Below are 18,385 nucleotides of genomic sequence, written 5' to 3' on the forward strand. Positions count from 1 at the left end.
CTACAGATCCAACCACAAGGTTGGGCTCCTCAGAACACCGACCTTCTCTTTAGAAGTCGGTTCTCCCCACGACTTGCTCTAAAGAAGTCGGGAATAAAGATTAGCTGGCAGATAATAACTGCCCCTAAAATCTCTCAACCAACTTCCAGGAGTCATATCGTAACCTCCCTAAGATAAATGGACGATTATCCACCCTAAAAGGTGTAACTACTCCAATGGTGGTTATTAGTTCACCACTATAAATACACTGACACCCCTCAGGTATCTCTAAGTCCCAATACTCTCTAGACCTGCTCACACCCTTGCTAACTTAGGCATCGGAGTATCTTTGCAGGTACCACCCCCCATTCTCTCACACTCACAAGTCGGAAGGAGTCTTTAAAGGCGCAAACCCGCTCAAAGGCTTCCTCCCTCATACGATTGGGCCAACCTAACGAGTCCAGTCCATTAACCTCCGACTACCCAACGTAACATTGGCGCCGTTGCCGGAGACCCGAGGGATCAACCAATAGTGGCGGACAACTCACCAGAAGATGGTCATACAGCGTCAGATTCCGAGCAAGAAAATCCAAATATCGGAAACAATGACGCAGACCTGACCCTTCATCAAGGAACCAGCGACTAGCATAGAAAAGGCACCTCTGGGCTCAAAAACCCAAAGGTAAACTCCTCGGAAGGACGAGAATCCAGAAAGGAAGGGCCACCCTATGCAACCAAACTAATGGGGCTGCTCCACGGCCACCAAGGTCGTCTGGAGCAACTGGAACAGGAACTAGAATGACAACGAGAGGCAGAACGAAACCTCAGGGAGGAAATAGAACGACGAAAAGAGTTGGAAGAAAAACTCTTAAAACTTGAATCCTCCCTCAAAAGCCGGAACTCCCGCGGTGACCGAGAAGAGTCGCCCCTGCGAGGAGAGGACCCGTTCAGTGAGGACATAATGAGGGTGAAAGTTCTAAGAAACTTCAAAAGTCCTGATATGAACCTCTATGATGGAACCACAGACCTGAAGCATCACTTAAGCAATTTCAAAAGTCGGATGTATCTGGCTGATGCTTCTGATGCAACTCGCTGCAAGGCTTTTTCGACCACCCTGTCGAAAGTGGCGATGAAGTGGTTTGATAGCCTCCCTCCAAGGTCGGTTACCAGCTTTGAGGACCTCTCAAGAAAATTCCTAATGCAATTCTCCATCCAGGAAGATAAAGTAAAACACGCACCGAGCCTCCTGGGAGTTAAACAGAAGGTCGGGGAACCTCTGCATGATTACATGGAAAGGTTCAACAAAGCGTGTTTGGAAATTCAAGACCTGCCCACAGAGGCAGTTATCATGGGATTAGTAAATAGACTTAGAGAGGGCCCCTTCTCTCAGTCCATATCAAAAAGGCACCCGACCTCTTTGAGCGATGTACAGGAGAGAGTAGAAAAGTACATCAACATGGAAAAAAATGCCAAACTACGGGAGCCCAGCTCGCGACTGGGACCCCCTCACTCAGCAAAAGAAAAATAAAGGGAGCCTAAGAAAAAAGAGGAGGTCGGCCCCGACAGGCCTAGAAGATATCACTCCTACACTCCTCTAAAAGTCTCCCTAGTAGACGTATACAGAGAAATATGCAACACTGAAAGATTGCCGCCTCCCAGACCCATCAAAAATAAAAAGGGGAGGAGTCACGGCGACTACTGCGAGTACCATAAGATGTATGGCCACTCAACAAATGATTGCTATGACCTCAAAAATGTGATAGAAAGGTTGGCCAGGGAAGGCCGACTTGATAGATATCTCACGGATAGGTCGGACAATCATGGAAAAAGAAAGCGAGATGATGAAGACAGAAGAGACCCGCCGCCACAAACCCCTGAGAGACACATACATACAATCTCTGGAGGATTCGCAGGAGGGGGACTCACTAAATCATCTCGCAAAAGACACCTGAAGCGAGTTTATCAAGTTGGAAACGAATTTCCCGATCTCCCAACCATCTCGTTCACCAAAGAGGACGGGCATGGGATCGTCCCTGGGCATGACGACCCGGTGGTAATAACCATGATCTTGGCAAATTCCAACCTCCATAGGACCTTGGTGGATCAAGGGAGTTCGGCAGATATACTTTTTAAATCTACATTCGATAAGTTAGGGTTGGATGAAAGGGAGTTAAAAGCTTATCCGGACACCCTATATGGATTAGGAGACATGCCAATTAAGCCACTGGGATACATCCCCTTTCACACGACCTTCGGAAAGGGGAAAATTCCAAAACTCTGAGCATTGACTTCATTGTCATTGATGTTGGATCGGCGTATAACGCCTTAATCGGCAGGACTACGTTAAATCGGCTCGGAGCGGTGGTATCAACCCCTCACCTTTGCATGAAATTTCCAACACCTAAGGGAATAGCGACGGTACGAGGAGACCAAAACTTGGCAAGAAAATGCTACAATGAAAGCTTAAACCTCCGAGGAAAGAGCAAGGAAGTCCACACCATAGAACTCGGGGGAGTAAAAGCAAGAGAAGAGATGCGATCACAACCGGGTGGAAGAACCGAAGAGGTTCAAATCGAAAAAGAGAAAGAAAAAAGAACCAACATAGGGGCCAGCCTAGACGAAGGTCTGAAACAAAGGCTAATAAAGCTCCTACAACAAAATTCTGACCTCTTCGCTTGAAAAGCTTCCGACATGCCAGTGATAAACCCTCGGCTCATGTCCCACAAGCTTTCGGTACACCTCAGATCACGGCCCGTACAGCAGCGCAGGCGTAAGCTCGGTGCAGAACGAGCTCAGGTGGTGGAAGAGCAAGTACAAGCCCTCTTCGAAGCCAACTTCATCCGAGAGGTCAAATACCTGGCATGGCTAGCAAATATAGTGCTAGTTAAAAAGCAAAATGGCAAGTGGAGGATGTGCGTCGACTATACCGACCAGAATAAAGCATGCCCCAAAGACCTATATCCACTTCCCAGTATTGACACCCTAGTAGATACAAGCTCAGGGTATCAATACTTGTCGTTTATGGATGCTTACTCAGGATACAACCAAATCCCGATGTACCAGCCGGATGAGGAAAAAACTTCATTCATCACACCTAGAGCAAACTACTGCTATGTGGTGATGCCATTTGGGTTAAAAAATGCCGGGGGCCACATATCAAAGGTTGATGAATAAAGTGTTCGCCCCCAACCTTGGGAACTTAATGGAGGTCTATGTAGATGACATGCTGGTAAAAACTAAGGAGGAAACCGACCTCCTGACAGACCTCTCGCAAGTTTTAGACACCGTAAGGTCGCATAGGATGAGACTAAATCCCACAAAATGTACCTTCGCAGTGGAGGCGGGAAAGTTTCTAGGGATTATGCTTACACAAAGGGGAATCGAAGCAAACCCCGATAAGTGTAAAGCTATATTGGAAATGAAAAGCCCGACTTGTCTGAAAGAGGTCCAACAATTAAATGGAAGGCTTGCCGCCCTTTCCAGGTTCATGGCGGGATCAGCACTAAGATTCCTTCCACTATTTTCCCTATTAAGAAAAGGATGCCAGTTCGAATGGACTCCGGAGTGCGAAGAAGCTTTCCGGGAGTTCAAAAAGTTCTTGAACCAGCCTCCAATCCTGACCCGACCCATAGTCGGGGAAGAGCTCGTTCTATACCTGTCAGTAGCAGACAAAGCTATAGCATCAGCTCTAATACGGGAAGATGAAGTCAGGCAGCATCCTGTGTACTTCACCAGCAAAGTTCTACAGGGCCCAGAACTAAAGTATCAAAAACTTGAAAAGTTTGCATACTCCTTAATAGTGGCCTTACACCGATTATGGCCGTATTTCCAAGCACACATGATAAAAGTCCAAACGAACCAGCCCATAAAGCAGGTCCTTCAGAAGATGGACATTGCGAGGAGAATGGTTCAATGGGAAAATAGAACTCTCTGAGTTCGACTTGAAATACGAAGCCCGAACGACAATAAAAGCTCAATGCCTCACCGACTTCCTAGCGGAATACGCGGGAGACCAAGAGGAGAAATCCACTACATGAGAGTTATATGTAGATAGGTCCTCCAATAAAGCTGGAAGCGAGGTAGGCATAATATTGGTCAGCAAAGGGGGAACGCAAATTGAAGTTTCCCTCAAGTTCGAGTCCCCAGCTTCCAACAATCAGGCAGAATATGAAGCCTTGATTGCAGGGTTAAAGCTGGCAGAAGAAGTCGGTGCGACCAAAGTAATGATATTCAGCGACTCTCAGGTGGTGACCTCCCAAATAAACAGAGAGTATCAGCCCAAGGATCCCAACATGAAAAAATACTTAGACAAAACCGTGGAGCACCTTAGGCACTTTGAAGAGACCGAGGTAAAGAATATAACTCGGGATCTAAACAGCAGGGCAGATGCCCTCTCCAAGCTAGCAAGTACCAAACTAGGAGGGAACAACAGAAGCCTGATCCAAGAAACTCTCTCTGAACCCTCCGTGGACAAAACGGAGGTTGCTCAAGATGTCTTTGAAATCACCGGGTTAGACCTCGGATGGATAAAGCCCTTAGTCGAATACCTGAAATTCGACATCCTCTCCAAAGAGGAAAAAGAAGCCAAAAAAATCCGGAGGAAAACACAAAACTACACGATGGTAAAAAATATTCTCTATAAAAGAGGGATATTAGCACCAGTACTAAAGTGCGTCCCGACCTCAAAAACAACTGAGGTGCTAGAGGAGGTACACAATGAAATCTGCGGGAACCATCTTGGAGCAAGGTCGTTAGCTAAAAAAGTAATCCGAGCTGGATTCTACTGGCCGACTTTACAAAAAGACTCCACAGAATTTGTGAAAAGGTGCCAGCCATGCCAAATGCATGCAAACTTCCATGTAGCCCCTCCCGAGGAACTCATTAGTATAACTTCCCCATGGCCTTTTGCAAAATGGGGATTGGACTTGCTAGGACCATTCCCACAAGCACCGGGGCAAGTAAAATATCTAATAGTGGGAGTGGATTACTTCACAAAGTAGATAGAAGCAGAACCATTGGCCACCATCACCACCCAGAGAAGTCGGAAGTTTCTCTACAAGAACATTATCACCAGATATGGGGTACCCCACTCCATCACCACTGATAATGGCACTCAATTCACCGACTCAACCTTCAAAAGCCTAGTAGCCAGTATGAAAATCAAACATCAATTTACATCGGTGGAACATCCACAAGCAAATGGACAAGCCGAGACTGCAAACAAAGTCATATTGGCAGGGTTGAAGAAAAGGTTGCAGGTCGCAAAAGGAGCATCGGCCGAGGAACTCCCACAAGTACTTTGGGCTTATCGGACCACACCTCAGTCTGCCACAGGAGAAACACCCTTCCGACTTGCTTATGGCATAGAAGCCATGATACCGGTTGAAATCAACGAGCAAAGCCCAAGGGTGAACTTCTACGACGAGGTTGGAAACATAAAGGGGCACAAAGAAGAACTTGAACTTCTCCCTGAAGTCCACAAACGAGCCCATATTAGAGAAGCAGCATTGAAGCAAAAGATGACAAACAGATACAACCAGAAAGTCATTCGAAGGAGCTTCGCCTCAGACAACTTGGTCTTGATTAGAAATGACATAGGAGTCAACAAGTCTGGGGAAGGAAAGTTCACCACTAATTGGAAGGGACCGTACAAGATTAATGAGGTCCTAGAAAAAGGTTATTACAAGGTGACCGACTTAAACGGCACCGAGTTACCCAGGTCGTGGCATGCTTGTAATATGAAAAGATACTACAGCTAAAAGCGAACTCTACTCCCTGATGTACTCTTTTCCAAACTTTATGACTTTTTCCCAAAGTAAAAGGGTTTTTTCTGAAGAAGGGTTTTTAACGAGGCATCACAGTAGAGACTAAGAGGTCATAGATAGTCCGAAACCCTTAGTAGTGATAAAGTACCTTTGCAAATAAATAAAGATCTTTTTCAAATATCTTTTATAAATTCCTTCTCGCTTTCTACGAAACGCGCCGACTTAAGCTTGACAAAGCGTGAAAATCCCATGAACCGACCTAGATGGTCGTCAGGATAAAACGACGAGGTACAAGTCGGTGTAAAGAGATTATAAAAGTCGATCGTGAATAAACTCGGAAATTAACCGACTAACAAATTAGAAATTCCGAGAAGCAAAGAAATGCATCGCAAAAATAACCTAAGTTATGAAAACTCCATATATCAAAAATTGAGCACAAGGAATATCGAAAAGAGGTCAGAAAACCCATGGAAAGCAATAAAGACTGTCTCAAACTTTCAAAAATCCAAAAAACTTTAGAAAAGAGACAGCTGGTCAAGAAAAAGCAAAAAGATCAAAACAGGGTTTTTTCTTCAAAACCTAAAGCAAAAAAAGCATGCACAGAACCAACGAAAATAACCTAAACCCTTGTCCAAAAAAGGGAATTTTTAATTTTTTGTTTATGGCCATAAAAGGCCAAAAAAGTGTCAACAGTGTACCACAACAGCATAAAAATAAATAGTTTAAAAAAAAAGTGGGGACCCCTCGGCGATAGAATCCTCCAGCTCCGCATAAGCATCCCGAGCCCTCATTAGATCTTTTCTGACCTCCACAAGGTCCTGGAACAAACTTGAGTAGCTCTGCTCCGCCTTCTCCCGTAGGCCCTCCGCTATAGAGCATCGGCCCATCAACATCTCCCCCTCCTTCCGGAGATTATCCCTCTCTTCCCTCAGCTTAGTGACCTCCTCCCTCAGACTCTTCTCAGACTCTTGATACAAAAGAATCCTCCCTCTAGCTCCTCAACCCTCTGGGATGAGCTCAAAGAGCTAAGGAGAGTCTTCTCAAAGATGTCAAGAAACTTGGTGCACACCCCCGCCGCCCTGATACTCTCCTGAGCCAGAATAGTAAGGTGGTTTCGAAGAAAAGCATCATCCATACTTATACGTGTATAAGGATAGATATGCTCCCGGATGAATTGACGCGCATCCACCTTGGCCTCACCTTCAAAAGGAAAGCCAGACTCTAGAGCCTTGCATTTTTTCTTTTCTGGCTCAGGAGAAGGTCGAAAAGAAGGAGGCGGCAGAGAAGAAGCCGAGGAAGAAATAACGATAGGTCGGGCAGGGGTCCCCAAGCTATGAAAAGAAAGGGGAGGAGAAGGACCGGTCGCCCTGGCACCACCAACCCTCGCGCGGGATCTAGCCTTGGCTTCCTGAACCCTCTGGTAAGACTCTCTCGAATTCCTCTTCGCCATCTCTGCAAAAACCATTAGGTAAAAGTCAATAAAATAAATCGGAGAAAACAACTCAGAAAGTCAGAAAACCCAACAAACCAATACGACACTACCTAATTGGGCTTGCACAAAGGTCGGGGACCCCTAGAGGAACTTCTTGGTATCCAAATAAGGGGCTCTCCCCCAAACTTCTCGGAGGAACCCAACGATGGCCGCCTCCACCTCGTCCAAATCATCTAAACTATATTTCTCGTAAGGAGAGGCCTCTAACCAGTATAGAGGAAAGCGGGGGGAAGAATTTCATCCAGGAAAAAAGGATGGTGACCTTCTACAGCTTGCACTTTGAAAAAGAAGTTTTTAAAGTCATGAAAGGATTCATTAAAAAGGGTAAAGACTCTCCGGCCTTGTATAGCCCGAAAAGAAACACATTGTTATTTGTTATTTTGCCCACTAAAGGGCTTAGTCATGTGAAAAAGAAAAAAGAAAATCCTCAAAGAAGTCAGGAAACCTAGGGCATGGCTAATGAATTGATAAATTTTCAAAAAACCTCAAGAGTTGGGGTGGAGCTGTGTAGGAGCAACACGGCAGTGGGCTAAAACATCCATCTCAAAGTCGGAAAAAGGGAAAAAAATGCCCAGGCAGGTAATCATACTCTCAGACATATAGAAAAATGAGGGGCTGCCTCAGAGGCCCTCCCAAAGCAAACCCGGTCTTCAGGACCTGGGACAACCAGTTCATATTTCGGCTCGTCCTCATCAGAGGTACAAAGCCTATGATGAGTGCAGAGGTTGGTGATGAAGTCCGTGTCAACAAGGGGTTCTTCCTCCAAAACCATGACATCGACCCATTGAGTAAGAATTTCAACAGAAGACATTTTTGTTTTTCTAGAAAAACCTACAAAGAAAAAGAAAAAAAGGGATCAAAAATAGGGTCTCTAAAAGGGCCTGAAGTCAGATCCCTGACAAAACAAAGTCTATGACCGACTCTCCTCTCAAATAAAAAACATGCAACTCTACAAAGAAAGAACAAGAAAAGAAACTGACCTTTTTCTTGCGAAAAAATGGAAGCAACGACACTCGAAAAGGAAGGAGCTTTCTTCTTTCGATCAAAGGGTGCAGCTGAAAATGTTTTCAGACACGAAACAAGCAAGGAGAAGGGAAAGTATTTATACACACGTTAGGGGCATAAAGGTAAAACGATGCAGGCCATTCAAAAGTTGCACCGTTTCAAACTACTAAGCGACGCGACGTTTGATTTGACGCGACTGTTGAAAAATTTTGAAACACGTCGGTTCTGAAAAATCACGTCGGATCCTTATCAGGTCAACTATGGACCTGAGTTATAATACCCGACCCCAATCCTTAAAAAGAATTGGACTCGAGTAGGGGCACTGTTCATACCCTGGCCCAACGCTAAGGCCTAGGTCCAAACTACAGATCCAACCACAAGGTTGGGCTCCTCAGAACACCGACCTTCTCTTTAGAAGTCGGTTCTCCCCATGACTTGCTCTAAAGAAGTTGGGAGCAAAGATTAGCTGGCAGATAATAACTGCCCCTAAAATCTCTCAACCCACTTCCATGAGTCATATCGTAACCTCCCTAAGATAAAGGGATGGTTATCCACCCTAAAAGGTGGAACTACTCCAATGGTGGTTATTGGTTCACCACTATAAATACACTGACACTCCTCAGGTATCTCTAAGTCCCAATACTCTCTAGACCTGCTCACACCCTTGCTAACTTAGGCATCGGAGTGTCTTTGCAGGTACCACCCCCCATTCTCTCACACTTACAAGTCGGAAGGAGTCTCTAAAGGTGCAAATCCGCTCAAAGGCTTCCTCCCTCATACGATTGGGCCAACCCAACGAGTCTAGCCCATTAACCTCCGGTTACCCAACGTAACAAATAATAATAATAATAATAATAATAATAATAATAATAATAGTAGTAGTAGTAGTAAAAATATTAAACCATAATGAGAAATAAATAATAATATAATAGTAGTAATAATAATATTAATAATGATAATAGTACTAATTACAACACAAATAAATAAAATTTGAATAAATATATTTATCATTAAATATTAAAAAAAATTATTTACCCATTGAGGATGATCCAAATACTCAATAATATGTTCTTTCAGTTTGGTAAAGTCACGCACCATTTTTCTTTCCTACACAGTATACTTCTTCTTCTCCCAAACTTTGCTTCTTCACTCTTAACCCTTGTCACTCTTGCTTGCTCACTTTCGTTTCACTCTCCCTTAGTAACGTTACTTCGTTTTTACTTAGCCTTTCCTATCTGCGTTTTCGCTTTTAAGGACCCAAGTGACTACCCTCCATGACACATGTCGCGCATGCAGCTAGGAAGGCTGCAAAACACAACTTGCGCTTTGCTCTGCAAGGCTGACAAATGCAATCTGCGTTTTGCCTAGCCTAATGCTAGTCAACATTTGCTCCTGTCAGCATGCAGGGGACACCGGGGCATGTTTCGCAACTTAGTTCCCTTCCCAGTATAATCGCATGCTGCATTTTGCAGTATGTTGCACTTTTTTAAACTTCTTCCTACCCAAAACGTAACTCGCATTTTGTGGCTTCTAATAGTAGTAGCTCCACAATTTAGCATAACACACCATGCATCCATTTATGAGTACTTCACCATTTTTTTACATAGAATCTTTGTGCTCACTGCCCATCAACATCCTTCTCTCTTCTTAGTTCTTACAGGCTTGCAACTTTCTCTCAGTTTGCTTCTTCCCCCCATCATTAGCTCTGGCATCCATATCAGCCTCATGTTGTTGTTGACCCTCCTCAGCATGTGGTCCCCTATACAGCACCAACTCTTTTCCGTCAACTTCTTGCCTAGAACATCAATGTAACCAGGTTCAGGGAAGACACCATTCTCCTCAATCTTGTGCACAATAAACAACTCTAGATGGTCTCTTAATTAAGCTATTTTATACATGGCAAGTGCATATGCATCACCATGAACCAACTTCAGATTTTCCTCAAGATCTTCATCCGTAAGATCTTTGTACCATAATGCTTAGATATTGTCCTCAAGGTAACCAAACTGTTTTAGTTCTGCATAGGCTTCAAATAAGGACCGTCGATCACAGTCAATGCCTTCTATAATTGTTGTATCTTCTCCCACATACAGTGATGGCCCTTTGTCATAACCAAACCAACCTCCATGGTAGAGCTTCAATTTAAAATATCACATCCTCTCCTCCAACACCCTATCAGTCAATAACAATCACAACACATTACTAAAGTAGAAGTGAAAACAAAAGCGCATATAAAAACAACCCTATATCACAAACATAGTAAACCCTAGTGTCATTACAAACCCATTTAGTCCCCATTTAATCATTAACAAAAAAAATGCAACCAAAACACTCACATTCGAAATTAACTACTAGGAGACCCTTCATTAATAAAAAATCTAAATGTCTTTGTCAAAGTCAGAGAGTCAATGGAATAAGAGAAACCATACCTCATGCAACTCTATGATTACTAGCGAAGTAACTATGCAAGACCCTTCCTTCAGACAAGTCGCAATCGCCTACTCTCTTCTCTCTAGAACAGCCTCTGTTATTTCCAAGTCTGGGTCAGGGCATAAACCAGGGTCACATTGGTTCATTGATGAGTTACGAGGAACAAATGAAGTGTTTCATGCAAAACCCAAATAGGGGAAAAACAAAGAGGAGTATTTCTATCATTTAGAATATCATTTTTTTCAAAAGAAGGATTTTAATACAACATTAAACCTTGAGGACTATTTCAAATAAAAAATAAAGTGAAGGATGATTTCTATTTTCACAGGGATCAAAACAGCACTTTTTTTCTTTATATATTTTCCCAAAACAAATCATTTTGTGATAATTTTTATATGAGATCCTTTTTTTAATTAATTAGTGTAATTGGTAAAACGTATAATTTAGTCCAAAACCAAAAAATCCATGTTTTAGTCAATTATATATTTATCTTATTAAAATAATATAATTATATATTATAAAACTTATAATATTAGATTGTTAAAAAGAATAATTGTATAATAAAAAAATTTAGAAATATTTATGAGTTTTGTATTTATGCAATATGCAAAAAAACTGAAGAAATGAATAAATTCAAATGAAATTAATATGAACTACAAATGAGAGAAATTATTTTAAGAACTAACTCGTTTTGCATTCTTTAAATTTTAGAGGCTAAGACCAGTTACTAGTAAAAATTCAAGAGTCAATTTAAATCACTTATAATAATAACATATTAATAATATGTGGACAAATTATGTAATACATAGCACTAAATTAACACATGAACAACACATGTTACTAACACACTTTATTACTTCATTCTAAGTGGACAGACCGTTCTGCCACGTCAATAACGGAAAAACTCGAAAGGTTAACATAAATTTCAAAATGAAAATTCAAAATCCAAATTGAGACCATTGAACATTCAAAAACCAATGTGAAACTCATAAATTTTAAGAACCAATTTGAATATTAACTCATTTTTTTTTATGCACTTATTTGTTCATATTTGTTCTTTTTTTCTTTGACAAAGCCGACTTCTGTTTCAAATCCCTTTTTCGATTTGAAAACAAAGAGAGAAAGGAACATAGGGAAGAAAGAAGGGTACAATTTCTTACTATATCAACTGTTCTACACAATAATAAGTTTTAGAACTTTTTAATGGGTTCCATTGTTTTCTATCTAATTTCATATCGAGACAAACTTGCCATTAGCCATCTTAATTTAATATTTAACTATTTATGTATTTAATTAATTTGGCTTCTTCCTCAAAGCATTCAAAATGCCACTGGAATGCAAAATTCGGTCGGCATACCCAGATTACAATTGAAAACAATACGAGAAATCAAATAAATTATTTTTTAAAAAAATGACCAGTAAAGCTATGTTCCAAATGGATGTGCTCCCTAAACAAACCAAGACTCTAGTGCTTACTCCCGAAGTTCCACCACCGTTTCTTCTTTCTTGATTCATCTGAAGGTATATCTGTCAATAGAATAACAAAGAACACGATGTTAAGCCAAAAAGTATCCCAATGGAGTTTAATCCAAAAGAAAAAAAAGAACTAATTTGATATGAAAAAATATAGGATACCAACATATTATCTGCCAACTTATTGCCAACAATAATTAATTATTATATTTTAAACACATATATAAAGAGACACATCCAAAAAATATATTCATAAAAACACTTATATTAAACACAACCATAAGAAAGATATTTTTATTAGACACATTCACAAAGACACTTCCATTAAACACCGTCATAAATAAGAGTTGGCAGAAATGCTGTTGGTAACGTAGCGGGATTGATTTGATATTACATACTAATATTGTATGATATTACATTCAGTACTCTAGGACTTGATGCTATATTATGGGAATCAGTTTGCCAAAAAAAAAATAGTGGAATTCAGTATATAAGGGCATAGAATGTAATACCATCTAAGACATAGAGAGATTAGTATTATATCTTTTTGCAAATCAAAGGGTGCCATATATAATATCGCTTAATGAGAAATGGGTGAAAGTACCTCCTTGAGGGTAGATGGAGTTGTAATGTACCTCTGCCCAAAAGCTAAGGAAAATCACTGCAATAATTGGGTCATGTTAGCCAAAATTACTTGTAGTTTAGGGATGAGAAGAAAAAGAATCAAAGATAACAAAAGGGAAAGTGAACGTTGAGAATGCTATTAGAAGTGTAGTTTTAGCAGAGTAGAAAAGCAGAAAAACAGCATCCAAATGGCCTCATCTCTCGATTAAAAAATTAAGCTAGGGCCTAGTAATCATGAAGACAACCACCAACCTCCTTTTGGCTTCTCAAAATGAGGAAGAATCTCTATACAGCAGGTGTCCTTGAAAGAAGTCATCACAAATATTCTCACACCAAACTGGACGGAAAAGAATAAAAAAGCTTTAGGGGGAAGAAGTTATTACTATAAGTGAAAATCATATAATTGCATTACTAATTCTAATGTTAATCCAAACTTGGCAATGTCACCATCACAAGAAACGGAAAGGATGTGACCATTGAAAATGTGATACAAGGAGAACTCAGAAGGCGACAGAGTTAAAACTTGATCAGGCAACTATGCCTAAAAATTAGATATATCCATACTTCAAATTCAGGAATATATTTAGAATATTTCAAACCTGCAAGAAAGATGTATTTATTATCAACTTGTAATATGCAGAAAGGGTGATATAAGGTCGGTTTGGTTTAGGTGTTGAGCAAACTGAGAACCGAACTGATCAAAGCAAGGGGATCATGACGGATGGGATATATGCAGACACGACAATTTGGTTGACCATACAAATTCAATCATCCATTCTATACAAATAAATGGAGACAATTAACAAAATAATGGTTCAATCGCAAAGCAAACTTGAAACTTTCATCAAGGTTATTAAATGAGCATCTTTCGAACTAAAAAATAAATAAATAAATTTGTTTCACAGAATATGAAAGAATGACTGAACTGGGAAAAAAATATATAAATAATTATGGAGAGAAATTAAGCTGCAAAAGCCATACTGAGTCTGCAGCTGCTTGAAGTGTGACATGATCACCCCATTCACCGCTCCTTCATTTAAGATGAAAGTAAAAAATTGATGTTTAGTTAGCCGAAAAGAAATTGCCCACACATACACACAGTGCTACAAATGGAGAAGGATCATCACCTAGACATTTTCTCCAAATAGTCACCGTACTCCATGGGGACATACCCATCATATATTTCTGGATTAGATTTGAGCTGGTTAATTAAAAAGAAAACTCAACAATCAGAATCCAACAATAAATGCAGAATAGAAAGATTGGCATTAAAAAAATTCCACTAGACAAAAAACCTGATTCACAACTTGACGTCTAACAAACTTGTGACGATCAGGTGCATGAAACAACTGATCAGATAGTGCACGGAACTGTGGAGGAAGAAACATAAAATGAGTATATAAATTTTCTCTAAATACACTAAGCTACTGTAGAAAAATATAAACTATTATATGCCATTAGGAAAATCTTCTATGTTAAGTCAATTAAGCCTTTGTTCAATCCAAATCTCAGGTATGTATGCTTGCATATACTAAGGGATTGTTTGGGCGCCGCCATTTTCGAAAAAGATCTTTTTTTAAATGATATTTTTTTAAAATTTCTTTTACAAAAGCAAAAGTGATTTTATGTTTGGATATCTCATGTAAAATAAGATAAAAGTACTTTTTTGTTCATTTATTATGTGAAAAACATCTTTTTTTTTTAAAGAAAAAAGATCTTTTAAAAAAAGATGTAAATTGTAGCTTCTCAAAAAAGATGTTTTTTTTTATTTTTCTAGTACTTTTACTTTTACTACTAGAAATTTGTCAAACACATTAAAAAAAGATCTTTTTCATTTTTATCAAAATAATGGCACACAAACAAGTACTAAGACCCAGTATTTGGAGACACAATTCAGAGGATCGAGACTTCCTCACACATATTAGTAGCTTATATTTTTCAAAATTTATAATATAAAATTAATGAAATCTACTCAGTCCCTCTGGACCAAATGGAAAATTAGGAAACTAGGAGAAACAAACCTGACAATTACCATCACCTTGTACCTTGTGCTCCACAAAGTCATATAACTGCAACCTGTTTAAAACATTGACCAAAGTCAATTTGGCATGTTCCTTATATGTCAGATAAAATAAATTTACAGAGACATTAATTCTTTTGACCAGGCCATTTTTTTCCCATTACAACAGCTTAAATGGTACCAAAAGAAAAATACTAACTGACAACCAAAAGCAAAGGGCATAGCAATTTTCATTCATTGGGCAAACACAAAACACAAAATGTAATAGCATTTATATCAATGTTCTCAATGTAACAAAAATGTTTATGACTAATACCTATCTAGAAGCCTTTGATGATCTGATGTTGCTTCATCAACTGAAGGGATTTCTCCATTAATTTTCGGAACATGCTAGAAAACCAGGGGGGAAAAGGGGATTTAAGAACCACAGTCCAATAGATAGATAGAGGCGGTAGAATTTAAACAATTTTCAGTATCTACTGCGTAAAAAACCAAAAGAAAATGAAAAATGACCTCCATATAAGAGTTAACTGTTTAAACCAGATGTTGCTTCATTCATCACTTATGCACAAAAATTGATAAAATACCTAGGAATAAATTTTTTTGTCGACCCAAGATTTAAAAGTAGAAAACAAAAAGCATTCACTATATATGTAAGATGAAAATGTAGTCCAGAGAGAAAACATTCCCTGGAAATTGATAAAAGCATAACTTGGTGAATTAGCTGTTTGGTACCTAAATGACCATTAAAGGATGCTAAATATCTATTTATTGCTTCAATAGCTGATCCGAAAAAGAATCTACAGAAGCAGATGAGGCTACACATACAGGAATTAGTGTCATCTCACTCAGTCGTCTCCCTACTTCATCATCAAGTGGATAATTATCAGTCAGCTCTAAGGAGTATTCCCCTGTTTCACATGGACTAGAACACGAACTCGAAGGTTCTGCATCATCAACTTCTTCTTGGGCATAATCTTGACTTGCATGAGTAAAATGTTTGATCAATTAACCAACAAATAGCCAAACAAAAAAAGGCAAAACATAAACAAGGAAGACGTAGATTTTGACTTTAATGATACCTCCCGAACAATAGTTCAACACTGAAGGGTTATGCCAATCATATGCAGGCTGAGTCTCAGAAGCATGGTATTGTTCTTCACCTCCCTGTATATACCTTGAACATTCAGCAATCTCTAGCTGTGAAAACTCTTCTTGAAGTGTACGTGCAATGATCTCATCATTCTCTACATCGTTACATTCATCATCATCATCATTGTCATCGATGTTATTGTTATTATTGATGTTATTATCATAATGGCTATGGAAGTAGTGTCCGTCATAGATGTCACAAGCATTATTGTGCTGCTGACTCATGTCACCATAGTATCCTTGTCCAAAATTAGGGTCACCATCAAGGAGATTAAGACCCCATTGAAGAACATCCGAATGCTCATATAAACCCATCTTAAAATAACAAACTTCGCAAGTGATATGAAACCTTTTTCAGACCATATTGAGTTAATTCCCCCAGAAAGGTTAGACCTGCGAAAATAACATGTAAGCAATTGGAGCATCATATGTAACTACGGCAATAACAGACAGCTAGTTTGATAGAAACAACATAACATGCAATCCTCTATATTTCAAGGCGAATCATCAAGACCTAAGCTCGAGGTTTTTTCAAATATAGATGAAAAACATGCATGAGATAACTGCACCAGAAATGTTCATCCACATTAAATTTTGGCATGTAGAGAATCTCCTTCAACATTGACAAACGCAATCTACATGGTCAATCATGTTTGGCAGAGGAGGCAATTTGTTTTCAGACACGAGCGAAATTTTCGCAAACCAAAATAACTTTATTGCTATTATGTATTATGATTATGTATACGGAAACAAAGCAGCCCCTAACCCCACCCGTTCGTTCCCCTTGTTATCTTTATATTAAAAAAAAAGGAGGGGAAAAAGCAGTGGAAGTATTCTCCATGACCAACTCCATTTTAATCCAATATGAATCTACTAACTTGAATTTGTGAAAGAAACTAGATAAAAATATTGTAAAAGTATCTGATATGATAATTGATTCCAACTTTCAAGACCACCGAATATTTTATGCATTGTCAAAGGAAACTGAAACTCCCAGTTTGCTTTCCCTCTTTTAGAGAGATAAAGAATTAGAATGTTCCTCCTCCAGGGATCTCATGCTTCAGAAAAAGTTTGAAACACAAAAAAAATGGTAACCATCAAACACCAACTTCAACTTCATTGGATCAAACAACTATTACAACTTACACCAATCCAAAAAACACACCCGAAGCCAGAAATTTTCCACACGAAAAGTTTCCAACTTCGAACACAAAATCCAAGTGATCAACAGCATGCAGAGAACAAAACATCGGAGACGAAGAAGATAAACAAATGACAGAAACTGAAACAGCACAACGAAATTAAGCATATATAAGATGGAAAAATCAAGATGTTAATAACTCTCCAACCTTCGATTCAGCAACGAATCAATTCAGAATTGAAGAAAGGGGGTTCTGGTGGTGGTTGTTTGAGTTTTGAGTTTTGAGTTTGTGAAATGAAATCAGTGTGTAGCGCGTTGTACATAGGGAAGGTACAAATGCAATTGATGCATTCAATTGAATATTTAAGTTGCGAATGAACGATAAGGAAAAATATAAAAATGGAAAATTTATATTAAAAAAAAAATAGCGCACTTCAATTTCACGCTCTTTAATATATACAGTTTTGGCCTTTTGGAGTTTGCCATCGCCGGTAAAAGTTCGAACACGTTTGTACTTGATTGGGTTTTAAGGCGGCAATTAATTCACAATTTTCATCTAATTATTATTATATCATCATATCGCTATCAGTATAATTATAATTAAAAAACAAACTCATGTTGATCCATTGCAGCAATCGTGATAACAATAATAAGAAGAAAATAATACTCATTTTTATTTTTATTTTAATAATGTCATTTTTTTTAATAAATTTATGTAAATATATAATTCAAAAATTTTATACATAAAGTGATATTATAAAAATTAGAAGTAATTTAATCCTTTAATAATAATAATAATAATTATTATTATTATTATTATTATTATTATTAAATGGGTAAAGTATTAAATCGGTCTCCTACGTTTGGGCATAATCATGTTCTAGTCCTTAAGGTTTAAAGTGTCTTATTTGAATCCAAAAAAGTTTTATTTAGCTTCAATTTAGTCCTACCGTGAACTCAAAGTTAAATAATTAAGGAAATATCCTGCAAAACAGTAGTACAAGAATAAGATCGATAACTTGTAGAACAAGTACAAGCTCTAGAGGCACAAAATCAACAGTGGATATATCAATACATTTATTTATCATTTTTCTTATAATTTAAATGAAATATTTTCTATAAAACTAAGAAAAATGATAAATATATGTTTTGATGTATCCACGGTTGATTTTATACCTCTAGAGCTTGAACGTATTCTCCAAATTATCAACCTTGTCTTGTACTACTGTTATGTAGGACATTTCATTAATTATTTAATTATCAACCTTGTCTTATACTACTGTTATGTAGGACATTTCATTAAT

The 18,385-nt window shown here is 38.8% G+C and overlaps 1 protein-coding gene across 1 annotated transcript; it reads right to left on the reverse strand.

Moving 5' to 3' along the window:
• Positions 1-11,803: 11,803 nt before the first annotated feature.
• LOC107493525 (OVARIAN TUMOR DOMAIN-containing deubiquitinating enzyme 12) lies at positions 11,804-17,470 on the reverse strand. The gene is made up of 11 exons (XM_016114616.3): positions 17,290-17,470; positions 15,871-16,333; positions 15,617-15,765; positions 15,105-15,178; positions 14,790-14,844; positions 14,064-14,138; positions 13,896-13,969; positions 13,750-13,798; positions 13,021-13,105; positions 12,749-12,805; positions 11,804-12,198 (listed from the first exon to the last, which is right to left on the reverse strand). The coding sequence occupies exons 2-11, from the start codon at positions 16,253-16,255 to the stop codon at positions 12,137-12,139; spliced, it is 1,065 nt and encodes a 354-aa protein (XP_015970102.1). The 5' UTR covers positions 16,256-16,333; positions 17,290-17,470; the 3' UTR covers positions 11,804-12,136.
• Positions 17,471-18,385: the final 915 nt, after the last annotated feature.

This window comes from Arachis duranensis, chromosome 6, assembly GCF_000817695.3.
Source record: "Arachis duranensis cultivar V14167 chromosome 6, aradu.V14167.gnm2.J7QH, whole genome shotgun sequence".
Classification (NCBI taxonomy): domain Eukaryota; kingdom Viridiplantae; phylum Streptophyta; class Magnoliopsida; order Fabales; family Fabaceae; genus Arachis; species Arachis duranensis.